Below are 27,875 nucleotides of genomic sequence, written 5' to 3'. Positions count from 1 at the left end.
TGCAGGGCCACATCCTTCCATCACAGGCTGCCTCGCAGCCTTATCACCTCCGGGGCTTGTAGACAGAAGTCATAGCTTCTTTAATCTTCGCTGATCACAAGAGGATCTGCCTTAAATCCAGTTGCACAATATTGAAAACAGTTGGTATCGGTTGCACTGTGGGGCTGTAATGTTTGGCATCTTCAATCCGACCTGCCTGCCTTGCTTCATCGCGGTAGCCGAGTGTGTTTGATCTCCCACACGTTGAGCCCGACGCTGTTTGATTTGTTAATGTTTGTAGTGAGTTTGTGCTTCTCCCGTTAAGCTGCGTGAGCAGATCCACCCCGGCGAGCCGGTAGCACATCGAGGCTCCATAATTAAGGTGGTTGAGTCCATCATTGTGCAATTACACACTGCAGAGTGCCGTAATACCTTGTTATGGAAACACACAGTCTGTGTTGCGCTCGGCCTAATAAATCTGTGCGTTTCGGTCCAGCGGTATCTGTATGGGTGTGTCTGTCTGCCCTCCGTAGCTGCGATGGCCCTCTTAGGGGACGGCAGCCTGAGTGATGTGTTTCAAACTGACTGCCCGCTGCCACGGACGAGGAGCCCTTACTTATGTCACAGTTGTCCGTGCTGCAGAGGTGATACCGACTGTTTTGAACCACACGTAGTCAGGATCGTCGTGAGGATGGTTCCCCTTTCCAATCTCATAAGCATAATCAGCTGATTAGGCATGGGACGGCATGGCCAAAATAATTGACGATATAATCCTGGTAATCCTGAAAATGTGCTTAAAACTCTTAAAGTGGAGCTTAAACATACGGGAATCACTTAACATTTTTCATTTCGTCACAGATAAGACAGCTTTTTTGTGAACAACACAATCAAATCATCTTAAATATAAGAATATATAATAGAAAATTACCACAATCGATTATTTTTCAGGGTTTTTTTTATCCCAAAACTTTTAAACGTCAGAATATCTTGTGTGTTGATCTGTTAATCTTTGTACATACTGCTTAGACTCCCAGCTTGAAGTATCAGTTTACAAATTACTTGCATCAATTGAATGCACCATGGGGTATAGGTTGAAAGTAATCCTCGAAAAGAACTAAAGTGGAACAAAAACCACAACGGACTCTCAGAATGAGAACTTGTTCTTGTTTCGCAGTGAGATTTCAATTGAGTTGATTATTTCAGCTTGTGTTGTGCAGAGCCACTTATGCAAACATATGTCAGTTCAAAACGGAGCCAGTTGTTGGAATGCATGTTTACTAAGTAGCAGCGAATGCACTTGCATTGCCGTGCACACACGTGGTAGTCACTATGGCCGCCACTAGGAACCAATAGAAAAAAATACCTGGCTGCATGCACTTGTCAGCCAAAGTGAACAGCAGGGAGAGAGTCGGCTACAGTGGCCTTGGCACGGCTGAGAGTAACTCAGTCTCAATGGCTGCGGGACAATGTGGACATCTTAAAAAAAAAGGCTTTGTGACAAGTCATTGCCTCCGTGTGTGCTTGTGTTGAGTGTGTCAAATCCCTCAGACCCCAGGGGTGGCATGGCTGGGTCACAGCGCTGGCATACAATGAAGGGGATGTCCCACAGTTGCTGCCAGTTTCCGATGCCAGTCTAAATCAGGAATGGAGAGACAGAAGTTGACATGGCTTGCAAACAAGTGACTGTTGTCCAGGCAGATGTGGGTGTGTGTGTGTGTGTGTGTTTGCGCGTGCTTTTCTGGGGACATACATTATTCTTAATCATTAATTTTATATGTTTTTTACTACACCCAAGCAGTATATGGCATACTTGAATGCAGACACACACACACAGTGTTAATGCCATCACTGACTGTGAGATTTTGGATTTTTCCAGCTTCACCGACCCACTTTATCTTGGATGCGCCTCCTCATGCAACCTGAAGGAGTGAATATATTTTTAGAATAGCAATAATGCCTGCATGACGTGTAACGCAGTGCCTTTTATGAGCTTCCAAGGAAATTAATTAAGGTTGCTCCTCCTGTCTGTGAACTTTGTTCTCCATATATCTTTAAATGAATGAATTAAATTACTTTTCTTTTCAATCTTGAACTGATGGTAAAAAATGTTAAGATCAAGCAAACTCATACTCAAGCTGTTAACATCGAGCATTCACAATATTCACGCACACAAGCTTTGACCAAAACCACAAACCTCACTGGCTGTGTACGGTTTGTGAGTTTTCTGACCACAATGGTGTTGCAGCTGTGCAAGAGATGCAGTCACGAAACGTTACAGGTGTGAAGTTGACATAAAAAAATGAAGGTCGAGTTCAGTGTGGTCAGAGCGAGGGCACCGAAGTAGGGGGGTAGGAAGTGGGTGGTCCAAACGCAGAGATAATCTCTAGTTAATTCTGGTAAAACAAACAGATGTTGTGTTCTTTTTTCCTTGTGCTTCATTATAAATAATTGTATCATGTATAGGGAGCAACACATATGAGTTGGCGCACGTATATCCATTAGAATAATCATCCCAACACATGTTATATGGCCAAAGGAAAATACACAGAAAGGCAATAAAAAGCCAGGCACTCTGTGAATGCACCAGGACTAACAAAAACTCTTTCCAATTAAGAGAGGAGGAGATACCAAGTTTCTGCAAAGTCCTCCTGTTTATCTTTCAAAGCATATCTGATATTTCTCCACATGTAGAGCATTGGACAGCCAGTGTTTCACTGTAGGCACCCGGCTTGTTAACACTGTCTGATAATAAGTTTCAGCTGCAATTAATCAAGGACAGATAAACTCTTGTCTAAATAAACTCCAGCAGCATCGTACTTCCGCTGTTTTCACCTCATGCAATCTGGCTTTTTCTTCATTAAAACTACACACACAGAATGAATGATTTTATGGTCGCTTACATTTTGGATTCCATATAGATGAAATTAAATACGACGTTGTGGGATCCATCTCTGCTGTTCAGTACGTCTGCTGCAGTGTGTCCGCATTCAGAGGGCAAAACAGCGATCGATCAATAAATAGCTGAAAATAAGATGCAGTCATGGATATGTACACGTCAGTTTTTTCATTCAACACTAAGACTGCTGCAATTTTAAATATGTAAAGCCTTTTTAGACATTGTTATAACATCAAAGGGTACTACATCTATATCTTTTTTTATTCGTTTAAGCTTAAGAAATAGGTTCAAGGACTGATTATCAGGACCTCGACAACGAAGCTCTTGCCGTCTTTGTCTCACCTCCAGTCAAACTCAATGTCCCGCCCCGACACGCTTTTCATGTGGGAAAATGTCAAAACCACGAAAAGAAAGGTACAATCTCAAAGCCAAATATATATGACATTATTGTAGAGTTTGCTCAGAAGTAATAGAGCCATGTTTCACATGACTCCTAGAAATATATAGAGATATTAACACAGTGACAAGTTTTCTACGACTCAAATTTTCAATCCGAACATGGAACGTAGTTTGCTAAAATTCAGACAGACGTGTGTGCTTCCCACAACAACGGAGGGTGAAACACGCTTATTGTGTTTGTGTGCATGATGATTAAAAAGAGTAACATTATTTTAGCGTGTGTTGGATTATTCATCGCCGCCATAGTTTAAACAACCACAGCCTAATTACAAGTGGCTGTGCGAGGCTTGTTCTTTGTGGCGGACACATCTGTCATCCGAGCCCTTTTTTTTAAGAGGCTGCAAAACGATCCGAAATGCAAAGAGCATCGGTTCGCCAGTTTGCCACAGTGCATTTGAACTGCGAGATGAGTGTTTATTATTCGCCACCTGTCTGTCGGTGTTGTCCACTGCACTGTGCCGTGCACAAAGTGTCAAGAGGATGACAAGTAGCCCCGCCGCACAGACAGGATGGGCTTTGTACAGCACTCTCACTCAGGGAGAGTGGTACCACTCCTCGCTGCTCCAGGCCATTTACTCACAAGAACATTGTTGCTTCGGCTTCTCTGTATCTGCCTCTGTCTTGTACTGTGGCGCTGAAGTGATTGGTTCTCTTGTCTTGTGCGTAGGATCATTCTCCCATCTCGAGTGCTTTTTAGTTCACTGTTTGTTTCGTGCTCTTCTTGCCAAACAGCTGCCGTTCGCTGAGATCTCCGGATTCATCTCGGTAGATCACAGGCTTCTTTTTTGCTGTCGCCTCGTCTCTGTTCTGGTGCTGCTTGATGTTACAGACACTGACAAGCGGGGTATTTATAGCACTTTGTGGTTCTTTAGTCTATTGGTTTCACCCAAGGTGAACCTGCTGCCTGCCTGTCTGTCTGTGTCGAAACGCTCGGTTCAGAAAGCGAGCTTTAAATGGAGTTCTGCAAAATGCAGTAAACCGCTGTAGCCAGAAGGTCACTCGAAGGATCAGACCGCTTCGAGTTTCAGTCGGCTGGTTTTTTTTGAGGCACAGCGAGCGTCTTTTGTCTGGTGTGAGTTCTAGTGCACTGTGTTATTAGGGCCTTGCCTGTTTAGGTGAGGTAAGTTGTTATACAGGGGAGTCGTAGAGGCAAAGGGTCCAAGTCCAGGTTGCTCTGGCCTGCGAAATGTGTCCAGAAAAAGAGGGAGTGGCTCTGAATGAGGGAGACATGGGACAGGAAATCATGCCAGTGGCCTCGGCGTCAGGGGGGAAGGAACAGGAGGGGTACCCAGGATTGTGTATACGTGTGTGTGCTGTGTGATTTCCCTCACATGTGCTTGCCCTGTTGTCCAATATAACAGTGTAAATGTGTCATTGTCTGCAGCTCCATTTGTTCCACACACCAGTGCAATCATGAGGCATCACAACCCTGGGTGGCAGAGAAATTCAATATCACTATTTGGGCCACAACAAACGATTATTTCCATTATTGATCTATCTTCTGATGATTTTCTCAATTAATCGATTCCTTATTTTGTCTTCGTAATGTCTGGAAATCGTGAAAAATGCTTGTTTTGTCCGACAAAACCGTAATAAATGCAGCTCGGCACCACTTAAGAAAAAGAAACAAATCATCACTATGGAGAAGCTGCAACTAGCGAATGTTTGGTATTTTTCTTTGACAAAGTTACATGCTATCTAATGATGTAGTGGAGTAAATTAAGTCACACTCCATCTGTTTATGTATTTGGAGCTTCTCTGTATTGTGTTCACGCAGCCAGTCCGGCTGCATGTGCGTGTTTGTGCGTGTCTGACTGGTTAGCTAATCGGCGCCGGCTCATACGGCGGTTACTGCTGATAACGACGTCCCGAACTACAGCATCATCAAAGAAGCGCAGCACCCATCTTCAGGTCCCCCCAGGTCAACGCTCTCAGCTCTGTCAGCACTGTTAACACCGTTTGAACACGTCGGTCTGGATGATATGATCGGTATCTGCAGATATTGACTGATTTATTCCCTTCTTGTAGCGTACACAGGGACCCCCACGTTAATTGTGTGTTCTTTCCCTTCCTCAAGGGTACTAGATTTAAAGCCTGTAACTACAGTGGGACCTCTGGACCCTTTTATATATTTCCATGTTGTTGTTAACGCAACCCTTTTGTCACTGTGCAGCTTTCTTGTTTTTCATTTCACCCGTTGGGCATCAAAGGCATCCTATTCACGTGCCGTGGTCTATTTTCTATTTGTTGTCGATGCTTGTGAAAACCAGACCCTGTGGCATCCCCGCTGCAACCTTTCACTTTTGGTTGAATAGTTTAGAGGCGCTCTTTGTGTACTCATTTGTTTTCTGTCTGGGGATGGTGGTGTACATTGTGTGTACTGTATGTGCGTGTTTGTTGTACATACAGGACAATTGAGTGACCTAGACCTCGGGGCTCCCTCCAGTCTTTTCAATACAACCCCACTGAACCGCTGTGCCAAGTGCTCCCATGAACTAGTTCCATTAGCTCGCCCAGTGCCCACTATGAGACCTCAACTCATATTGAAACCGTACACAGAGGGTGGGGATTATTTGAACAATCAGATTAACTTAAAGGTCAGTCACAGCCCACAGTGCATTGTGGTATAGACTGAACGTCATCAACAATATCCACACGCATGCAACGGAAGTTAACAAGGTTTAATTGAATTTAATTAAAAACTGTCCCCAGTATCATCATCGTCTGTTCGTTGCACGTTCGGTCTGAATCAATATTCCAGCAGCTGAATCGGTTTTCGATGTTAAATCCTCATTGCTCGTAGTAGCTTATGGAAATGGTTGGCGTAGATAATAAGCACAGATGAGTATGTATTAAAAATCTATTGAAGGCTTTAACAAGGACACCTACATGTTCTCTTGTTTTCAATCGGCGCCATCCCTACAAGCAACTGCATTGGGGTTTTTTCCACCAAATACTAGTGTATGTCTCGCTTCTAAATATCAGGATACTTGCTAATGTATTCTCGCCAATCACGAATAGCACACGGATCTAGAAAGTCAATGTGTCTCGGTTGCATATGCAATCTTTGGTGGTTGATGCCCTTGCGTAGCTTGACAAGCTATTGCAATCTGCACGTGCGCACTAACACATTGTTTACGAACTGTAAAAATGGGTCTTTAATGCTGTGTTGTAGGCCATGTGCTCTTTGTAACACTAAAGCTGCCACATGCAGGATCACTAATAAATTGCTGTTAATTTAGTTGCAATTACACACCAACGTAAAAGTCAGCGTGTGAAACCGTGGCCATTAAAAGCAGTGGAGTAGAGCAATGAATGAGTAAAAATAATAAAGGTACCTCGGGGGTGGGATTAATATGGCATCTGAGCCACGCAGCAGTTCCAACAGTATATTTGGTTAAACTATGTATTTTGTGCAAATGTGGACAAACATGTGGTTTTCACCGTCATGACACACTAGCTGGAAGGGAGGAAATGTGTGGGCTCCCTACCAGCAAAGGTACCAGTAAGAATGAACCACCAGTCAGTGGGAGGAAGGCTCAAAGCGGGCGCAGACAAATCCAGATGCTGTTAACTCGGCTCAGAGAGAGCTTTGGAAGGAGGAGTTTGTTGGCTTCATACTTTAACAGAGGAGGCATTGAGGCTGGAGACTTGTAAATGTTTATGCCACCACACAATACACAGGCCTAATAGTCAGCGCTGCTTCCAAAACACCATCTTCCAAACTACTGGCCTACATTTGTCTCAGTCCCAGCTTCTGAGCCGGACCACGTTTCTTATTGTCTAAAAATGTACTGATCTGATCGAGCTTTTTTTTAATTTATTGTCGAGATAGTGAAAGATTTCCTCGAGAAATGTCTCATCGCAATTAACTCCTTATCCAGAAGTGGAATGAAATGACTCACTTTGGATTTAATGCCGTGATAATGTTTCCAATCACTTCCTGAAAAAGATAATAAAAAATAAAAAAGTAAGTGAGCTTTGAATCCAACCACAGCAGGTGAAATCAGCTTCCCTCTTGTGGGGTACTGCAGAAAGTCCCTGCCAAGATTTACTGTTCATTTCTGTTGCCCATGCATCAATAGACACACACACACACACACACATGCACACACACACACACACACACACACACACACACACACACACACACACCTTGCAGATAACATGTTATTGACGTAGGTAGGTAGGAAGGTAGGTAGGTAGGTAGGTAGGAAGGTAGGAAGGTAGGTAGTCGCCTTATTGTCATTACATTGAGGGCCAGACACAAGTTGAGTTGAGTGGTGTTCCCTGAGGCATAAAACGGATAATTAAAAACAATTAAGAACAATTAGATCATTAAAAAGAAGTTGTCTAATTGTAACGGCTCACCCTTCCCTCGTGTTTGCACGCATTTTCTGGAATTAATGGACTCCTATCTGGATAATTGAACACAAAAAGCAGCACTGATATATAAGTCAATAGTTACGAGTTCTCTTTAACTAATACCGAATGTGAATAAAAGGTCTAGTATTTATATGCTAGGATTTTACTGCGTCAGTGGAATTTCTTTCTTCATTTGATGGAATTATCCAATAACTTTTGTATAGTCCATAACAGAATTATTGCAAAATGATTATCATAGAAAGAATGTGTTTCAAAACTGACCAGAATGACATTATTGAATGACATCATATAATGTCTGAGATGTAGAATTTAAAGAAAATGCTCATGAAAAGCAACATCTCAGTATTTTTCCCCCATACGTAGACAAACGTCATTCCTCCTGCTAGAAAAATGAAAATGTTATTGAAAGCCCAGCTTCATTTCACAGAGGCCCAGTGGCCCCCAATATCCACACATCACCCACCGCCTCTCGTCTGCAAGCTGTGTTATTATGGACCTGTGTCTGCGTTGACCCCCCCCAGTAGCCTTGAGTTTAAGCACAGCAGTTTATTTTAAGCTATGGTATATGAATATAACACAACATGTTTGTTTCCCTTCACCGTCCTGCCTCAAACCCTGTTTTCCTGTCATGTTGCTCCAGCAGCATTACCGTGTGACTTTGTGCTTGCAAAATGCCCTTGCAACACATTGCTTTAAGCCACTGTTTTATGGCTGTACATGACAGATGAGTCAGGTAATGTATTGGGCATCATCAGGTCGCTCTGTGTTGCAAAGTGCCTCAGAATAAACACTTAATTTCAGCGGGCCTTTAGACCGAAGCAATAAACATGAGTGACTTGATAAATGGTGGATTTGTCCCACTATAGATGTGAGGCGTGTGACTAACTCAGCCATTTATCCTGAGGAATAACAACGCAAATAAACAGACTGGAGAATGCAAGGTGTGTCCCCTGGAGATTAGGCTGGATTTTGTTGTTATGTGCCTCTGCGTGCTGCTTGTTGCTGATTTATTATGTCTCAATGCAATGTATATTCACCCCCACAGATAACTCTAGTTTCCATTCACTTTATAGTATGCGTCTCACAGTGTTGAGTGGATACTTTTATGGTAATCGGAATTTAGAAACACATTTGCACGTTAATTGTAATTCTCTCCCTTTTTTATGAGCTTTCTAAAACGGAGAGAAACATGGATAAGGGTGCTTTTGATGTTGTTTTTTTAATCTCTGAGTGTGATCTCATGACTCCCGGGGGTGATGATGACTCGTTCACCGAGCAGGAGTTTCCCCATATAGATGTTTTCTCAGCCATCAGCCGCTCTGCGTCTACGGTGTCGCCGCTGTGGTTAGATTCGAGAGCAGACGGCGCTCTCAAAGAAAGACTGTTCTTCGCCGTCTCTCATTCACTTTCTCATCATCGGGTCGCACGCAAGTTGAGCATGTGAGGAAACAGTTATTAAGGATCCGATTCGCTTTTCTATTATGGATCTGGGTTATGGATCGGCCTGCGTTATGTGGCCGTTGGCCATGGTTGACCAGGCCGTCTGTTCCCATGCAACCCGGCACACAGATCTCCTCCATCACCGCATTGATATCTGCTCCTGATCATTGGTGGGGCTGCTTTACTGCTCATTTACATACTGAAGGGCATGTTTGTGTGAGCTATTAATAGATGTTTTATAAAAGCAGATATCAGGAGAAGACCATTGTTGATTTTTTTTAGCTGAATCAAAACCAGTGTGACATCTTTTTGTACTATAAATGAGCTCAGAGTGAGCTATTTTCTGTGACTTCAGTGTCAAGTATTCATTTCAGTTCAGTCAGCCCTCTTCAATTAGAAATGACTAATAGTTTATTGCCATCCCTGATGTAATTACATAGATGCCGAGTGCAAAAAAATGATTCGGCCATTATGTTTATTTTGGGACTTTATAAGTGAGTGGCCGGAGACGTCCAGCATTCTGGATGTGTCTGTTTGCTTGATAATTTGATTTGCCACACGAAAAAAACCATCTTCTGTGTCTCACGCACTCGTTTGTTGAGTGAAATACAATAGATGGTAAGTGTACCGAGCACTTAGCGTCCGCTGTATCTCATCTACTCAGTCGGTAGACTGGATGCTTTCAGTCTTCCTGTGGCAAAGGGAAACCGTATAATCCCGCCACTGGACTTTCTCCTCCATTACTTCCTGAATCAACCATTAACCAGGGCCGCGTTCCATACCAGGGCTTCCCCTTCTCCCCGCCGTCCTCGGCTCGCAGGCACACTCACTCAACCTGCCGTGTCCTGTAGTGCCGCTTGTTGATAACTGAGGACATAAAGAGGATTCCTATTGAAAATTGAACACACCCAGCAGGAAGCCAACCACTACAATGGGGAGGATAAATAATTCACCAAGCACTTAACTACTTCCTGTTGAATTTTTCTCTCTTTCCTCTCCGTTTTCTCCCTGCTGTTCATCTCTGCATGCCTCGGGCTTGCATTTCACAATCTTGCTCCACAGCAGGTCTTGCCTATAGAAATGATACTTGGCACTGCACTTCTGCATGTTTTTTTGTTTTGTTTGTTTTACAGTTTAGCAGACAGTAATTCACTCGCTATGTTGTAGTTTTTATAGACAAATAAGGTTTCATTGAAGGCATAAGGTTGCTTATAAAGAATGCACTGTCTACTTACATGTGACCCAGAGCAGGGTTCCTCTCACTTTCTCAGAAGTTCTGCTGTGTTTCTTCCACGTTATTTTTAAAAGTGCAGCAGATGTACAACACCAGTTATAGCCGGTGCTTAAGAGGGATGTGAAGATCTCCGTCTTATTATTGTGCACGTGCTCGTTGATTTTGTTTTTCCAGTCGGTCAGTCGTGAGCAGTCGCAGATTACAACAGCAGTTCAACTAATATTAACTGTCCTGTCCCGCTTTGTTCAGACGATAATTTAAAGTATCTCCTTTACGCACACAACTTTGCCTCCAGCCCTTTTCAACAGCTGGCACGGTGACCTTTCTGACTCTTGTTTCAGTCTTCTCGCACGCTCAACAAGTCCCCATGCACTTTTCACGGAGCAGCCCTCACTCACGGGGAGTTCAGCTGGGAGGCGACAGCTGTGTGTGTAACCTTACGCACAGCCTCCCCTGTATTCCTGCACCCAGTTTTCATCCTATTCCTAGAGTTGGGTGGGTGGGGATCAGTCAGGGGGGCCGAGCAGCTGTCCTGTATAGATCACACCTGTACTGAACAAGAGCCAGATCAATCTGCCCGCCTGTCAGTTCTTCAGTCAGGTCTGGACAAGCTCACATGTCACCGGTCATCACTTGTGCTGGGATTTCCCACTGAAATGTTTTAATCTGTATGTCAGGCAGCAAGAGGGGAGGTAACCGTGTGGGACGTTGCGCCACATGTAAAAGGAGCACCAGTGAGTTGGCTTTTTAAATCCAATCAAATTCGTATCAACTGTCTTGTGCTCACAGAGACTGTCCTGTGAGTAGAACAGAACACACTGTTTCCACCAATAAAATGTAGTTTATGAGAAGACAGTGTCTCTGTCAGACAGCCTCTCAGGTGTGTAAAAGCTTTATTTATTCGTTACGCCTTTTTTTCCTGAAAACAATGAAATTTGCTTTGCCTCCAAAGACATAAACCTATTTTATTGTACATTTGTGTTGCAGTCTTTCTACTTTGGCATCCATGCTTAAGTAGAGATGGATGGGGGAAATCCTTGTTCCTGCTGAGAAAGTAATATGAGTTAGTTTGCACTTTGTTTTTCTTTTTAGAGATACAGATTTAGAATTACAATAGCCCAGAGAGATTGCACTTTTCCTGGTGGGTCTGTGTTGTGGTAGTAGGGAAATTGGATGAATTTCTAGGGAAGCTACTAAATGCACCGGGGTGGCCAGTATTGATTTCTGCAAAACAGATTTAAACGGAGAGTCCACGGTGAACTTGGTGAATGACAACATATGTGAAGTACCCATGAATGTGCTCCCCTGGTGTGAGTGCGTATGTCTGTATTTACTTATCGTGTAATGACGCTTTGATGCAGCAGCTTGGGAGGCTCCTGGGGACGCCGCTATACCACAGGGTTGTGTGAGAACCCTCCCAGGCTTTGTTCAAGAGTCGTTCAGACTGGAGTGTTTGTTTTCAACGTCCCCAAGGCCTTTCAAAGCAGTTAAGTGTCGAAGCAATTTTAAATAACCCCCAAAAGATGTTTACTTGCTAAATCCTTTGCAATGCATCGTCAACAACTGATTTCAGGGATTCCCTTTATGTTCTTTATCATACATCTGCCATAGCATTGGGAAAATGATAGATTTTTACCAAATTAGAATAACAAACATGGACTGTATGTCATCTGTTTTGTTGCTATGGTATATAAGAGAGCTTATGGATGGGATGATATAGGATTTTTATCATGCATTGGGATAAAAATCACTCATGACGATCGATCATGGTGAATTTCCATTAACGGGATAATCGTAAATGTCGCCACAGGTGACTTGAAAAAGCTGTCTAGCTCGCCATCATAGTGGAGAAGTGAAAAATAGAGCCTGATTAAAAAAAATACAGGATACAAAAATACATTTTAAGATGTATGATCATCTTATTTAAGATGATTGTCACTAAAAAAAATTGTGTGTCCTATCTGTGATGCAATGAAAATATTTGTGTATTGATTCCAATATGTTTAAGTGCCATTTAAGAGTTCCAAGCACATATTGATGGTTACCTGGGTAATATCGTGAATCACATATTGGCCGGGAGAATGGTGATATGAAATGTTCACACCGTCCCACACCTACCGGAGAACTGTAAACTCAACAGGCTGTACACTGAGGTTGCAGTGTACCGATGAGGCTCAGGGGAATTGTGTGTGTGTGTGTGTGTGTGTGTTCGGTTCTCTGTGGGATTGTTGCAGCAGAGGAGTCAAACCTCACCCTTTATGGAAGTGTAACCACACGTTGCTGTTTATCAGGCTGGCTCTGCTGCTGCTGTATTGCACTGTATTTTAAAGGGAGCAGGGGAAGAACTTCGGGAACCACTTGCAGGAAAACAGGGACTGAGTGTTTAGAATGAGCCGGTCCACTTTCAATTTCCAATCCTCCTCAGTTCACTTCTTCTCTAAAAGCAGTCCCTTGGCAGTAAAAATCCAAATATTGGCTACGAAGGATAAAATCGGTGTGTGAAAATGTTTTGCAGGTGTATTAATGTACGCCGAGTTTAGGAGGAAGGGATGTTGTAGCCTGGGCAGCTGAAAAAATATTTTCACCGTGAGGTTTTATTCAGCCCATGACTTCAGTGAGATTCAGTGCAATAGACGGTACAGCGAATGACATCACCACCTCGTAACTCTGGACAGCAGCAGACGGGGAACTGGTGGGAGTGGGAGGGATGGCTGGGCCGGTCTCTGGCGGAGGAGTGGAGGGTGGACGCTTGCAGGCGTACATGACTATAACAGAGCACTCCACTGTATTCTCCCTCCCGCGCTGACTTTCTCTCCTTTACCCTGTGCATTTCTTTCTGTTGATGATGTCATTTCCATGCTGAGCCAGACTTCCAGTGAACTCTGGAGGAGACGAGAGGGGGGGGAGGGCTCTCTGTTCTCAGAACTGAAGAGGGAGAAAAAATGAAGAGGGAGCGGAGGAGAACCGGCCCAGTGCGCATGATAAACGGCTGAGCCGCGGGGGCTGCGATGGTGTCTTTGGGACCAGCTGTATCGATCATGGCGGTGACTCATTGTGCTGATGTCACTGCCTGCCTCTCCACTCTGGGCTGGGACCCTGGGCTGCAGCTGTAAACTCACACGTAGTCCTTCTGGGCCCGGTCGAGCTCGGGTTGAGCAAAAGCGTCCGGCATATTGCGATGTCAGCCACAGATCCTGCACAATATGCCGGGGAGGAGAAGGGGGAAACAAGGTCAAACAGATAGGATTATGCGAGGCTAAATTCGTACGGAGGCTGCTGCTGTGCAATCAAAAGCGTACGGTTCGCTCTGCACTAAAGTGAAACCGTGCCAAGACAGCACCATGACTTGCGGCAAAACTGGCGAACGCAGCTATGTGAACTGTATAGCCTCCGGGTACAGAAAAAAAAACATCTCACTCTCACACCGTCAGCCCCAGCTATGCTGTTCAGGCTCTATAAGATGCACTGATGCAGCACAGCATCCCCTGTGGCCCGAGCTACACAGTATCGATCCAGACAGCTGATGAGATGAGCAGGTTGTCACCTTCTGCAGGGTCTTCACTGTGTCTGGTTACTCGTCTGGGATGAACTCAAACACTTTGTCTTCCTTCTATCCTCCTCAATCCTGCCGGCTAACAAGCTGACGTTTTTTTCTCCTGTGGTAATAAAACCCCAAATGAAGACGATGCTGTCTCTGTTATGTATTGTTTTTTTCTTTGTTGTGACATAACTGGGCTACAAATTAACTTAAAAAAGAAATCTATATTTGTCTTGCATGTGCCTTCTAACATTTAGACTTGTCTTGTATATTCACAAAAGCTGATATTTGGGTATATGAGGTCAAATAAATGCAGATTAAAGGTGATGCAACGGCCAGTCATGCGATACATTTCCAGTAACCGTAGTTTATTCAATCGGCCATTCCCCTTTAGTTACGTACTAATGCCTGCCAGAGTTGATTTATCTTTGCTCAACATAGAGATAAGATTTTTGTAGACGCTGTGTAAAGCAACAGCCCGGGGGGGGGTCACGCATGCCTCGTCACATGCATTTGTATTGGAAGGAAACTCCGCTGAACGCGTTCTCATCAACATTTTTAACCGAGAAAAACACTGTCGCCTTTGGCCGCCTCAGCAAACTCTGGCTTTTGCTCTGAGTAAGGGATGATGAGGATTATGGAGGGGAGAGAAAGAACGGGGTGGGGTGGTTATGTGTGCGGCATGTGGATCGATCGTGCGGATGAAAGCGCTGGCTGGAAGGCTAGTTTGTGTTGTTTTCCTGCTGCTGCTCGCTAGTCAGCATTCAGTGTTTTTACGCTGATGGCCATGGAATGTCAGATCCCGCTGTTGTCGAGCTGAAGGGAGATTACAGCAGATAGATAGATGGATAGATAAAAATTAAAAAAAACACTCTTTCTGCCAGGCAGCTCCCACCGTTGTTATGTAGTATTTCGCTGTCTTCTGCTCCAGTTTGATGTGGAGATAGAAGGAGGGGGCCGAGAGGTGAAGGGAGACGGTGAGCGAGCAGTCAATTCTTCTGGGATTAACAGTGCCGGGACTCTTTCTCTCCCCAGATACAATCAGCCCGCTCTACGGTGAACACGTTGAATTCTGCTAAATGACTCCACTATTACGAAGCCGCTCTCAATTATGTGCCATGAAGCAATTTTCATCTCTGCACTAACTAGAGTATTTATCATGCTCGTCCCTCTTTGTGTGCATGTGCACGTGCACACATCTGTGCACATAATTGACTGCTGGAAGAAGCTCTATGACGGTCCCTGTCCAACAGATTTATTGATGAGAGCACAGGGAGCAGATGAAATGTGTTACAAATATGTTTTCCCTTCGTCTTCCATCTAGCTAGCGTTCAGCTGGTCACTTCAGCATCATTAAGAAGAGGTGCATTGTGTGATAGTGACACCAACGCTTCAATGTTGTGCCATCAGATTTTTTAATCCAACTTCTATTCCCCCCTGAGGATCCTCTCTCCTCGACTGACCGCTGTCTCTCTTTTCCACTCCGTCCATAGACTCGCAGCGGTCCCATCTGTCCTCCTTCACCATGAAACTGATGGACAAGTTCCACTCTCCCAAGATCAAGAGGACTCCATCCAAGAAGGGCAAGCAACTGCAGCCCGAACCAGCAGCCAAGAGTACGGAGAAACCTGCAAACAAGGTGTGTGTGTGTGTGTGTGTGTGCGTACAGGTGCCCCGAAAGTATGTGTGTGTATTGTGGGAAATGCATCGCTCTCCCACTTTTTCCACGCATTTGTTTGCCTATTTGTGAATTCTTTTCCTGTTTAATGTTTTGTGCGCCCATACTCCATTGTGTCTGCGTACGTGCGAGAGTTTCCCTGCTGGTTCCCACAGCTTCCCAGTCACTGTGGCGGCTTGCTGCACTACAGCAGGTGTCTGAACCTATAAAGACATGAATGGAACTGGGCCGCTTCCTGGATAAACTCCCCCGCTGCCTCTTAAGGCTTTCGGTGTAGAGAATATATTCCCAAACAGCCCTGCTGTGAAAGACTAGACAAGCTGAAAGAGCCCGTTGCTGTGGTACCAAGATGGCTCCAAGCCACATCACTTGATAGATGGTTCTTTGAACTGCAAGCAAACCATGGTAATAATAGAAGCACAGCATGAAGGCCAGACTGTTGTGATGGTCTAAATAATAGTTGTTTTTTAGTTTTACGTATTTCACGGCTTATGATGTTTTGAAAACCTTTTTGAAAATGTTCACCGTTGTGTGTTTGTAGAAGGTGAGTCGGCTGGAGGAGCACGAGAAGGAGGTGGTCAGTGCCCTGCGCTACTTCAAGACAATCGTGGACAAAATGGTTGTGGAGAAGAAGGTGCTTGAGATGCTTCCAGGCTCGGCCAGCAAGGTGCTCGAAGCCATCCTGCCTCTGGTTCAGGTAGAGGCCCGAATACAGCACAGGTTAGTCGCATGTTGTTGTTGTTTTTTTTTTATAAAAGAATGAAAATGTTTCTTGTCTTTTACACAGAAGACAACCTTCAAAACAGACCTTTGGGGGGAAAAATGTGCCTCCTTTTCCTGCTGTTGATGTAATTTCACAATGTACCGTTTCTCAATTCATTCTTCACATTCTTGCTCCCTGACGTAACTCATACCGCTGGTATGCATGCTGGACATGTTAGAACTAGCATGATGTCGACTACGGCTGGCTTCCCAGTCTGTGACGATCGATAATATGCTTTGACAGACAAAGCTTCCTGGACTTGATGCCTGAAGCCTTTAAAATCGCATCTCGGATCTATTACCCAACAGAATGTTTCTCTGTTTTACACTCTGTGTAAAGGAAGCCCTTTCTTTGAAAGTCACCTTAGCTGCAGACTTTTTTTTTGGAATGTCAAGACATGTTAGAACTTCTCTGTGCCTTTCCCCAATCTGTCAGTGCAGATGACAGTACGGAGGTCAGAGGTGACAGATTTTGTATCTCCGAGCCTTGTGTTTAGAAGCAATTGATGGACTGTTGCTGCAACATGGGAGAGCAGCCGTCTCTGGAGATCTGACCTCAGTCTAATGGAGTCAAACCCACATAGATCACAGCAAAGATTAGGGAGATGTTTTTTTTTTTTTTTTTGCAAATAAGCTACTGTACATCAAGTTGTTATTGCGTGACATTTTAACCCTCCCTTGTTAATAATGCAAACTAAAGTTTTGCCATCTGTTAAACATGCACACTGTACTACAGCGTTCTGCAGTGATTTAAATCAATATTGGTCAAATAAGTAGGTCAACAGTGGGTGTAACTCCTACCCACAGTTGTGGCACGCAGTGTTAAGTTGATTAAAGTACTTATTTGCCAAGAGGTTTGTGTATCAAGGTCATACATCTGCAAACTCTAGTCATACTGACTCACTTACTCGCATACATCACTCATAGCTGTACACGTTTCTTTTAAATTCCACTATTCCTACTTAGATCCAGTATAACTTACAGCCTTTAGTCTTTCTGGGTCAAACCTCTCCACCCTTGCCACTGCTCTATCATCCCTCAAATCCTTCTGCTAACCCCCGTAGCTGCCGTCGTCTCTTACTCACCGTAGAACTAAGCCGTGCAAAGACGGTGGATGGATATTCCCGCACACTGAATCAGCTGCAGCATGTTGGTACAGGCCCGGGGCCACACCTTAGTGTTGGGTTGAAACGTACAGGCAGAGACAACACCTCACTTCCCCGTGTTCACCGTCACTACAGCAGCTTGCTTGTTCCAACCTCCAAGCTTGTAGCCAGGCACTCCCACAGTTCCTCAACAGATGCCTCCTAAATATGCAGTTTAATAGCTGGTCGATAGGTGGAAGTGTATCACATGTGCTTGTCCTATTGTTTTTCTTCTCACGCTTATGCACCTCTGGTTTCCATACCATCATCTCTTCACCTGTTCCATGCCACTTTTATTTTACTCCTTCTTGAATCCCATGCTTTGTTCTATTCTTAAACTTGCCCCAACCATATTCTCACACCATGTCACCAGTTCGGCGCTGTCTTCCTGCCATAACCGCGTGTATCAGAGTCTGGCCAACCTCATCCGTTGGGCAGACCAGGTGATGCTGGATGGCATCGACTTGGAGGACAAGGAAAACGTGGCGTCGGTCACCAGCGTCATCAAAGCGGTGCTGGACGGCGTAAAGGTAGGCCCTTCGCTGAGACGGGGAACCGTTGTGAGTGGTGTTGTCTCCGTCCACCTGTGGTGTGACCGAAGCCGGCTCTTTCTGTGAACAGGAATTGGTGAAGCTGACCATCGAGAAACAGGAGCAGCCGTCGCCCACCACCCCCAACAAACCGGCGCCACCTGCTACCACAGCCGAGAGGTGAGTACGAAGTGTGCCCCGCAGAACACAAACCACACACTCGAAGTAGTTCATTCACTCAGGCGGCGTTTATGTGTGCAGCAGCGTGTCGTCAGAGATGCCCTCGATAGATCGGGAGCAGGAGGTCTCGAGTAAAACGGCTCCGGCGGCCACCCCCGCAGAGGCCGCCTCTGACATACCAGAAGAGGACGTGGCCCCTCCCAAACCCCCCCTCCCCGAGGCCAAAATGGCAGAGCTCAGGTGAGGGTGACACATGCATCGCACCGGTACAACGTTCTCATAGGACTGGTCTCTCATTTAGCTCTAGATTTCTGTTTGGTGTTTTGTCTCCATCCAATGAGAAGCGATGACGAGGGCTCGGTGGCGCCGATGTGGCCGGAGAAACGTTCTGACCTTTTGCACTGTGGTCACAAAAGCCCTGTCCGTACTGGAGTCATTCATCACAGCTGTTTCACTTTAAATGCAACCTATTTTTAGAATGAAAACGTTTCAGAAATATCAAATGAGGAAGAAAGAGGGTTTATAGGATGTGTGTATGAGTGGGAAGGGGAACTTCCATATTTAATTTGGACGGATTTAGACCTTTTTTTGAGAATCAGCGACATGTTGGTGTATCATATGTTTTCCTTTCTTTTCCCATGCAGTCGAACTGTAGCTCCGTCCACCCAAAGGCTCCTTAAAATCTTTCATCACTTTCACACTTTAGCCTTTAAATATGGCACACTTTGGTTTGTCTGTTGCACTGTCTCTTCATTTCTTACTCCTTCTGCTGTCTTTCTCACTTTGTTTCATCTTTGGTCTCCCTTTGGATTCTGGGAACAGAGCGCAGTTGAGTGCTGACGCTGGCCAAAGGAGACCGTCTCAGAAGGAGAAGTATGTTAGCCCATAGGATCACCTGCCTCCACTGTAACATCCCACCCTAGACCCGCATTAAAGCTTCTGTATTGGATGAAAGTGTCGTTGACCTGCATGGTTGCATCATCCCCAAACTTTGTGTTATCCCGGGCATTCCCTGAAGAATCCATCGTCCAATCGGAGGACCATGCAGTGCATGAGAGTGCGTGACTGACTGCCGTTTCTCTGTGCTGGCCTCCATATCATGGTATTAACTCCCTGAATTTAGGTGTGACAAGCGGGACAGCTTCATGTCATCATAGCTGAAAGAGGCTAACATGAAACACCCTCACTCTCATCTCACTATTCCACTGGAGGGATGACAATGTGTGTGTTCATGTATTCATACATGGATTTGTGTGTGCATACGTGTCTGAGAAAACATGTTTCGCGTGCTTGCCTGATTTGTCTGTATTGACTATTGACCAAATAGCATGTTGTTTCATTCTGCTGTGTCTGTGTGCTGTTCTGTCTGTAGCCCCCCACCAGCTCTTCCTCCTAAGAAGCGTCAGTCGGCCCCTTCGCCTACACGGGTTGCAGTGGTCGCCCCAATCAGCCGAGGCTCCAGCCTGCCCTGCAGCGTCCACAGACAGGTTAGGAATTGTGGTCCAATGTTGTGTACCTTTTTAATTTCAATAAACGAACCATTAAGGGAGGAAAAGAGTGCTCAAGGCCTTTCTTTGTCTGTGCAGCAGCAGGACTACGAGCAGGAGTTCCTCCAGCGGCGTTTCTCCGGGGGGAGCCAGTCCTACGGGGGTGACTCTCCACGCCTTTCTCCGTGCAGCAGCATGGGGAAACTCAGCAAGTCAGACGAACAGCTCTCTTCTATGGAGCAGGACAGTGGTCAGTGTTCCCGTAACACCAGCTGTGAGACGCTTGGTAAGACGACGAAAACCAACCCGCGATTGGGGTTCCATGACGTTTTGTCAGATCTGAATCTAGCATTGGATCTCATATCTGATCCAAATCCCCAAAACACACACACACACACATGCATTGGCTTACAAAGAGCGCATTAACCAGACCAACACCCAAATGGTTCTGCATACTGTAACTGTAACAGGATTAAAGTCTGCTTTCCCGCTGGTGACGTGTCATTTTAAACGCTGTATTTGCTGCTTGTAATAAATGAGAAGCTTGTTTGTGTTTTTCATGGCAAATAAATAAAGAACAAGGAAGGAATGAATGCAAATCGCTCATTTTGTTAATGTGATTTGTACCTTTTTCTTTACCTTTTCAGACAACACAGAGAATTACGACCCAGATTATGACTTCCTCCACCAGGACCTGTCAGCTGGGGAGAACCTGCCCCCAATACCGGTGGGAGGGTGTCTGAGCCCCCTGCCCGAGTCGCACAGCGAGTCCTCGTCCCCGGTCCCCGGACAGCATCCCTCGCATCCGCGCTTCAGTGCTCCCCCATCACAGCAGCAGCCAGAATCCTGGACCCCGCAGCCCAATCAAACCAATCCCTTACATTCCTCCCGCATGAGTGCGCCCCCCGCCCTCCCCCAGAAGAAGCGGCGCAGCACCCAGGCGTCGGCCTTTACCGACGGAGGGTCCAGGGTGCTGTACGAGCGCTACCCCTCCCAGTATGACAACTTGTCAGAAGAGGAGTTGCACCCGACGCCGCCGTTCCCCCTTTTCACACCCATCTCACCCATGCCCCAGACAAACGGGGGTGCGTTCGTCGCCCAGTACATCGCCAGCGAGAATGCAGACGTCCCTTCCAGCCCGCCGCCACTGCCAGAAAAGAAAAGCAGACACAGTGAGTGAAGTGGGAATGTAATGAGGAAGCCATGATGGCAAGGAAGAGCTTTAAATGAGATCAGAGCGCAAAGAGTAATGCAGGGAAGACCTGGGGTTGACTTTTAGGGATGTTGGCTGCACATGGTCATCTGTTCATTGAAGCATGGCTTATGTCAAGGAAATATTCCACGTTGAATGGAGGCAGGAAGTGAATACCAGGATGTGCTACAATGGGTCCGGCTCCAGGGGCAGAGGGGGCAACATTTGGTCATTTCCTGACACACCTGCTACATCACTTCCTCTCCAGCTCCTGTATTATGTCATTCCATACAGTCAGCCCTTCCTGCATGTAGGATTTCAAGTCACTTTAAAGGGACACGGATATTAATCATCAAATACAGTTTAATGGTGATACTAATGAGCTTGTGGAAATGCTTGTAATGTAATAAGAGAATGTAACTGGTGATGTCATCGGGGTGATGTCATTTTGGGTTTGAATACATTTTTAGCAGAACACACCGGGGTTGTTGAGTTTGAAAGACGTGGGTGTTAAGAGTGCAGGGAGGGTTTCTGAGTCTCAGAAGTTTTTTGAGTTGTGTAATTGGGACATTTAGGATAGTTTTTCAGAGCTTGACCTATAGTGAAGAAAAAGAGTCAAGATATCTCTAAGCTGTATTGATTTTATATTTTTTTAATTTTTATATCTTTTGTTAAAGTGCAATACTAAATCATTAGATTACCCTTTTTATAAAGGTGAGGATTAATAAACCCAAAACGGGGTATATGAACAGATGGGCAAAATGTACTGTTGACAATAAATATTGATCAATCTCATCCACCTCCAGTCCTCCAGTACATGCAGTTCGTGGAGGACTACTCCGAGCCGCAGCCCTCGGTGTTCTACCAGATGCCACAGAGCGAGAGCATCTACGAGCAGCGCAACAAGCGCTTCCAGGAGGTCTACGGCTTCAACGACTCCTTCAGCAGCACCGACTCGGTCCACGAGCCGCTGATGCCTCCAGCGTTGCCGCCCAAACAAAGGCAGCTGGTAAGGAATCCTCTCTCCGTGTGTGCAAGTATGACGACTGTAACTTTTTTTTCCCCCAGGCATCGAAAAAACATTCGCTTTGATATTGTGCTGTTTCTTGTAAACTACCACGGTTAAATGAGATACATGTCTTTGGCATGTGGGTAGAAACAGATGGGTTTTGGACCGCAAAAAATTCCTTACATTGTTCCGTTCCTCTTCCTCAACCAAATCGTTCACGGTTAATTTCTGAGATCCTAGAATCACGTGTCAGAGTGTTGTGAGGATGGTGTTACTGGCACATGTGAACCAAACAAACAACACACGGTGGTGTGCTGGTCCCAGTGTCTTCATGCTTTATGCTGGCCGGGGACAGAAAGAGCAGCAAAGAATGCAGAATGCATTCTGGGGCTAAAGTACATTCCAGTGGTAATCCTCATTAGTTTTCACTCCAGCCTCCTCCTATCTTGTTATCTCCCTCTACCTACTCAGCCCTCCCCTCCCCTTACTCACTCCATCTCCCCTTTCTGTAACCAAAGCAGACATCTATACAAACGCCGAGGTGTTTGGTTGTCAGAGAGCAGCCTTTATCAGCCACGCATCAGATCCAGTCCACTTATCTTAATCTGGGTCGGCGTCTGGGTTAATTGAGATCCAACTGTCTGACAGAGAGTCAGTGAGGAGAGAGAGGAAGGGACACAATTGGCTGGATCATAGCGGGAGAGAGAGGGCATCCCTGTGAGGAGCCATGTGGGTTTGGAAATCAAACATTTTTAAAGGCCCTGACACAAACACACGATTTTCTGTCAGAACTGGTTATCGTTATTTCTCATGAGATATCCGTGCATTTTCTTTTTTGGCAATGCTCTTCTCACTGGTTTGAAAGTTAATTACTTCCATGCACCGATCACAGATTAGCAGTGAGCTCTGGAGAGTTCAACTCTTTATAATGTAACTTTGATTATTGCTCATTGTTTTACGGAGATGTATATAAGATATGAGTTTAACCTTTTTATGAAATATTTTAAGGTACGTTTCAGTATATTTCAAGATGGAATATTTCTAATAAATGTGACCACTGTGAGTCTGTGGGTCATGCTGACTTATTGTAGAGATTCTTGTACAAGACATTGCATATTTGAGGAAGTTGCGTAATCCTCTGACAGCTTTCTAAATAATGGCATGGCATTTAGGAGCGTGGAATAGCCATGATGCCACAACCCCTACATGGCCACATGTATGGGAAATATGCCAAGTTTAACTATATTTTAATTTAATGAATAATAACCACTGTAGAGTTACAAATCCAGAAAACATTGCATGTCCAGTAGGTAGCCTGTGACACACGGTGTTCTCACAAAGACACACGCTTGCCTGTTTTCCCTCGCTAATGCCTGGCAGCCATATTTGAAGGTGACAAATTGTTGTGTGGCTGGCCTTTAGCTGTGTAATAATGAAGACGGTACACGTGTGGACAGTAAACAGATGACGGCCTTCTCCAGGGGATAGCCGTACGTACAGTATCATAGCCCAGCAAAGAGGATCTGTGGCTGAGTGGCAGTCTACCCAGGCCACCTCAGAGCCTTTCCTCTCTTCCTTTGTCCGTTGCCCTCTCCCTGCCACCGCGACTGTGTATTTTGGAGCTTTTATTTTTATCATTCTTTTGTCTGAGCCTGCAGCCTACAGAATTGCACCCATCTCTGCCTCGAGGCCTAATCTGGCCTCATGTTTTGGACTTGATGAGCTCGTGGCCCAGCAGAATAAGCCGGTTTGCCTCCTGCATAAACCCATGTTCCAGGCTTACACGCTTTGGCGACTTTACATGGCTTTGCAAAAAAAAAAAAAAGTAATTTCAGCTGCTGCTGCATGGATAAGGAAATGGGTGAAAAAAAATCGCCGGATCATATTGGCCCTGTTTAGAAAGTGCTGTAGTTGGCCTCGTTTCTGGAAAGCCCTTAAAGCTGGGGATATTAAACGTAGGTTTATTGGACTGTCGCGTTAGACGTAAATGTGTGTAACCTGTATAGGTCACACTCTAGTAATTAGGGCTCTCTGGAGCTGGAACTCAAACAACAGTACATTCATATTCAGGAGCACTTCAACAGCAAACGTCTGATCGGTGTTTACTTCAACAGTAAGCTGATGCTTCTCAGCCAAACCACCACAATCCTCCTCTGCCACTTTGACTTCACCACTCTGCTGATCTTTGATTAAATCTGCTCTAATACAGTCTTGCTTACTAGTGTAACCAACTGTCCCACTTTTTCTTTCTCCCACCCCCCTCCTATAACGCCCCTCATTGTCTTTCTTAACCCCCACAACTCACTTTTTCTTTTCTATCTTTTCCACCTGTCTTTCTTCCTCTTCTGTTTCCTTCTCAGGCCTCCCACTCTTCCTCCCCCTCTTCCTCCTCCTCCTCTTCACTCTCCTGCCACCTCCAGCCGTCTGTAGCGGCCCTGGAGGAGGCGGGCTCTGGGCTGGGCCTCAGCATGTCCGTTTCTAACTCCTACCTGATTGGCCAAGCTACCTTGACCACACCCACGGTGAGTGCACCCACCCCTCTTTTCACCCCCTTGAACCCCATCCCTCCACCTCCGTTTCTCCCCTCCGGTGTGGGTGCTGTGTGGTCCTGGACTGGTCCAAGGGCAGCTTGACCTGTGTGCGTACTCCATATGTGATGCAGTCTGTTTATCTACCCCTTCCCCCCTATTTGATGGTCTGTGGTCGTGGTTTGGTTGCTGTGTGCTGCTCCTTGATTTTGTCCACCCGCCCATCCATGTGTGCATTTGTTGTGATGGTGTGAAGTTGTTGCTTTGCTGGGTTTTTTTCAGCTGAGTTATCAGATATAATGGTATTAATGTGTGCTCTGCGTGGTTGAGAGTGCGTGCAGTTATTTGTTGCCACATGACAGGTAATTATTATTATTTGACCCGTCTCCTTCTTTTTCCGTTTGTCTCAGAGATACAGAGAGGAGTTGTGTGTTCTGTCCCGTCCAAATATCACAAGTGACTGTCAGGCCTTCTGTTGGGTGTTATTAAGGACCACATGGCCCTTTGAGTGTCCATCAGGACCGCTTCAACCTACAACAGGCTCTTGTTAATGAATTAGCTTGTGGTTAATCAGTGCTATATTCCAGTAACTTCTGGCCTGACCCTGACCCCACAGAAAATCCTGGCCTGTGTTACAGTGGTGAGGTCAGTATTCTGGGTGGGGGTTGACCCACGATGATCCCCATGGTGTGCGAGGCACCTCAAGGCACGGTGCGGGTCTCCCTTAGGATTTCTCCGGTGGAATGCAGCACCAGATGGACCTGATGGAAAACACATTCCTTCTGTTTCTGCTCCTCGTCTCTCCTCCTCGTCTTTTTTCGTCGTCCAGCGTCAGTCGCCGTCTACCTCTCTCTCTCTCCACCTCCACTTTCTCCTATCTGTGTAGTCTCCCCTTCACCATGAACCTCCTCCCACCCCAGATGCACACACACTTCCACACGCTTGCATTCCTCAACTCCTTGGGGCATGATGTTTAGGGGGGGGTAAGGCATACCAGGAAAGCTGCTTTACATATGTTGATAGGAAAGGGAAAAGAAATACCCCGTCGTGTATTTGAATGTACAAGTGCCCCCCCCCCCTTCCTGTGTGTGTTGCTGTTGAGTGTAGAGTGAGAAGCCTCGATTTCCCGCCGATCCTGCGTGTCTGTGCATGAACGTGCGCGTGCATCTGTGTTTATGTGTCAGCCGGGTGTGTGCGGTGTTTATCAGTGATCTGTGAACGCACCGCTCTATGCTGGTATGCTGAAACAGGGCTGAGATGTGCAACATGTTAAAACAGGTCACCGCTACCTCCCTGCAGACAGGCATCTCCTCAGCTGGCCACACACACACACTCACACACACACACACACACACACACACACACACACACACACACACACACACACACACACACATTGTTAAGACATCTCTTTGTAGCACATATATACACACTTTATTCTATCTACATGTTTCCTTGTTAAAACATTCTTCTCTTGCCATCTTCCATGTTATTTCACTGGAGATGTGTCTGCTGCCGCTGGTCCCAGTGTATAATGTTGGATGGGTGGTGTATGTGTGTGTGTTCATGTTCAGGCACATCACTCGGTGCACACAGTGCCGGCTTAATGGAGGTGTTGGAGAATGAAGTGAACACTTTTTTTTCCTCCTCCCACTGTTTCCTATTGTTCGGCTTCCTTTTTCTATCTGCCCTGTCTTCACATCTCTAATCCCTCCATACTGTCTTTTTATTTATTTATTTATCTTTCTTTTCTTTATTTCCTGCTGTCCTTCTTTCCACCAATAACAGAGCTCGGACCAGGTAGCCTTGACCAATGCCACCATTCTTGATGGCGGCGTGGGCGGGCCCAACGGTTCCCTGGCTGGCTCAATGGGCTCTGTGGCGGTCTGTCTTCCTTCTGAGACTTCTCTCACTGACTCTCTCCACACCTCAGCGGTGAGCTTACTAAGGATAGATGTTGGAAGCACACGGATACTTCCAGAAGCAGTTATCAAAGATTGTGATTCTGGACCCCCTTCCTTTTGGCAGTTTGCTCTTCAGTATCGTTGCTTAGTGGCATCTTGTTGTCAATATCACTGCCCACAAACTGTCTGCTGTCTGAGTATTGATCTTGAAAGAATCCCAGTAGAGCATGTTGCACTGCATGTCCCTTTTGCCAGTAAAATACTATTACCTTTACATAGGATGCACTCCACCGCCACCTAGTGGTCATGATGCAAGGAGCTGGAAAACAATACCAACTCTAGGCTAGCTGCTTTCTCTTCTCTTTAGCGATTATATATATATTCACACTCGACGTCTGTTGGCAAACACCTCTGTGCCCCTCTCCGCACCCTCACGCCTGGGTTTGTGTCCCTCCTCTTTTCCCATAGAGCGAGAGTGCAAACGACGAGGGCGGGGAGGGGGAGTACGTCAACTTGTACTCGTCCAGCCAGGCCAATGGGGAGCTGCCTCTCTCCCTCAGAGTAAGTAGCTGACCGCCACGGGTGAAAGGTCAATTCCATTTAACACGTCCCGTCACTTCAGGAATATGAATCAATTTGAGATGCGGCGAGGGATTTGAAGTAAGGAGAGCCCCCCCGTTTTGGTCGCGGCACACATCCGTTCTCTTATTGATTCATCCCTCGAACTGATGGCACCGAAATGGAATGTGAATGTAGCCAAATCTGACCGAGCATGACTTCAGGTTCACGGGTTTGCCTGCAAGGGACTTAACGTGCCGTTGGTTGGTGTCTGTGGAAAAGTCTGTGTGTTGTTCCGACTGCCTGGCTGGTGATTACTGTCCCTTTGGCTGTGCTTTACCGTAACCAGCTTTAACCTTTAACACCTGAGCGCGTCGTCGCTCCAAAATGGGATTCTCAACGATTTTCACCGGTTTTCAATTTTCCAATAACATTCCCCATAACTGCTTATTGTGCACCTGTGCATGTTTGACAGCGTGTGTGGTTGTGCGCTTGTATTCCCAGCGTGTACATCAAGGGTGTGTTTGGGTTGTGTGCAAATGTCGGAAAAAGAGAGAACAAACAATGTGGAGGTGTGTGATTGCATTGTAGGTTTACATTTGGTGCGGTTTCTCTCTCTCTGTGTGTGTGTGTGTGTGTGTGTGTGTGTGTGTGGTGTGTGTGTGTGTGTGTGTTATACACTCTAGTCTCTTTCTGTTTTGGGTCTCATCTGTTGGATTTTTTTCTTGCTCATACTGGGGGGAAATAAAAGGAAAAGCTGCATTTGACCCATCAACATAATACTTTTCAAACATAACAGTATAGACGGTTGGTAGAAAGCATCCATCCTCCATTCCCCCACCGGTGTTGCATGCACTGGTGGTTCACAGGAGCCCATCGATATCCAGCCTTCTGTCACTGCATGGAACCATTCGTCAATGTTGTTCCGTGTGACGCACACAACACCATGTTGATTATTGCTTTTCCCTGC

The 27,875-nt window shown here is 45.7% G+C and overlaps 1 protein-coding gene across 1 annotated transcript in view; it reads left to right on the top strand.

Annotated features, from left to right (window-relative positions):
* Positions 1 to 27,875, top strand: part of rapgef1b (Rap guanine nucleotide exchange factor (GEF) 1b) — a 39,211-nt gene that overhangs the window by 5,991 nt on the left and 5,345 nt on the right. Inside the window, exons 2-14 of the mRNA XM_084034745.1 lie at positions 15,426 to 15,571; positions 16,152 to 16,330; positions 17,891 to 18,047; positions 18,139 to 18,227; positions 18,309 to 18,467; positions 19,050 to 19,100; positions 19,600 to 19,714; positions 19,814 to 20,000; positions 20,362 to 20,886; positions 21,713 to 21,915; positions 24,276 to 24,437; positions 26,232 to 26,378; positions 26,816 to 26,908. Of these exons, the coding sequence (XP_083890871.1) occupies positions 15,426 to 15,571; positions 16,152 to 16,330; positions 17,891 to 18,047; positions 18,139 to 18,227; positions 18,309 to 18,467; positions 19,050 to 19,100; positions 19,600 to 19,714; positions 19,814 to 20,000; positions 20,362 to 20,886; positions 21,713 to 21,915; positions 24,276 to 24,437; positions 26,232 to 26,378; positions 26,816 to 26,908 (2,213 nt within the window). The remainder of the gene's footprint in view (positions 1 to 15,425; positions 15,572 to 16,151; positions 16,331 to 17,890; positions 18,048 to 18,138; positions 18,228 to 18,308; positions 18,468 to 19,049; positions 19,101 to 19,599; positions 19,715 to 19,813; positions 20,001 to 20,361; positions 20,887 to 21,712; positions 21,916 to 24,275; positions 24,438 to 26,231; positions 26,379 to 26,815; positions 26,909 to 27,875) is intronic.

This window comes from Eutrigla gurnardus (assembly GCF_963514095.1).
Source record: "Eutrigla gurnardus genome assembly, chromosome: 19".
In the NCBI taxonomy this organism is placed as follows: Eukaryota; Metazoa; Chordata; class Actinopteri; order Perciformes; family Triglidae; genus Eutrigla; species Eutrigla gurnardus.
The sequence above is the reverse complement of the archived record's forward strand: the minus strand, read 5'-3'. Positions and strand labels throughout refer to the sequence as shown.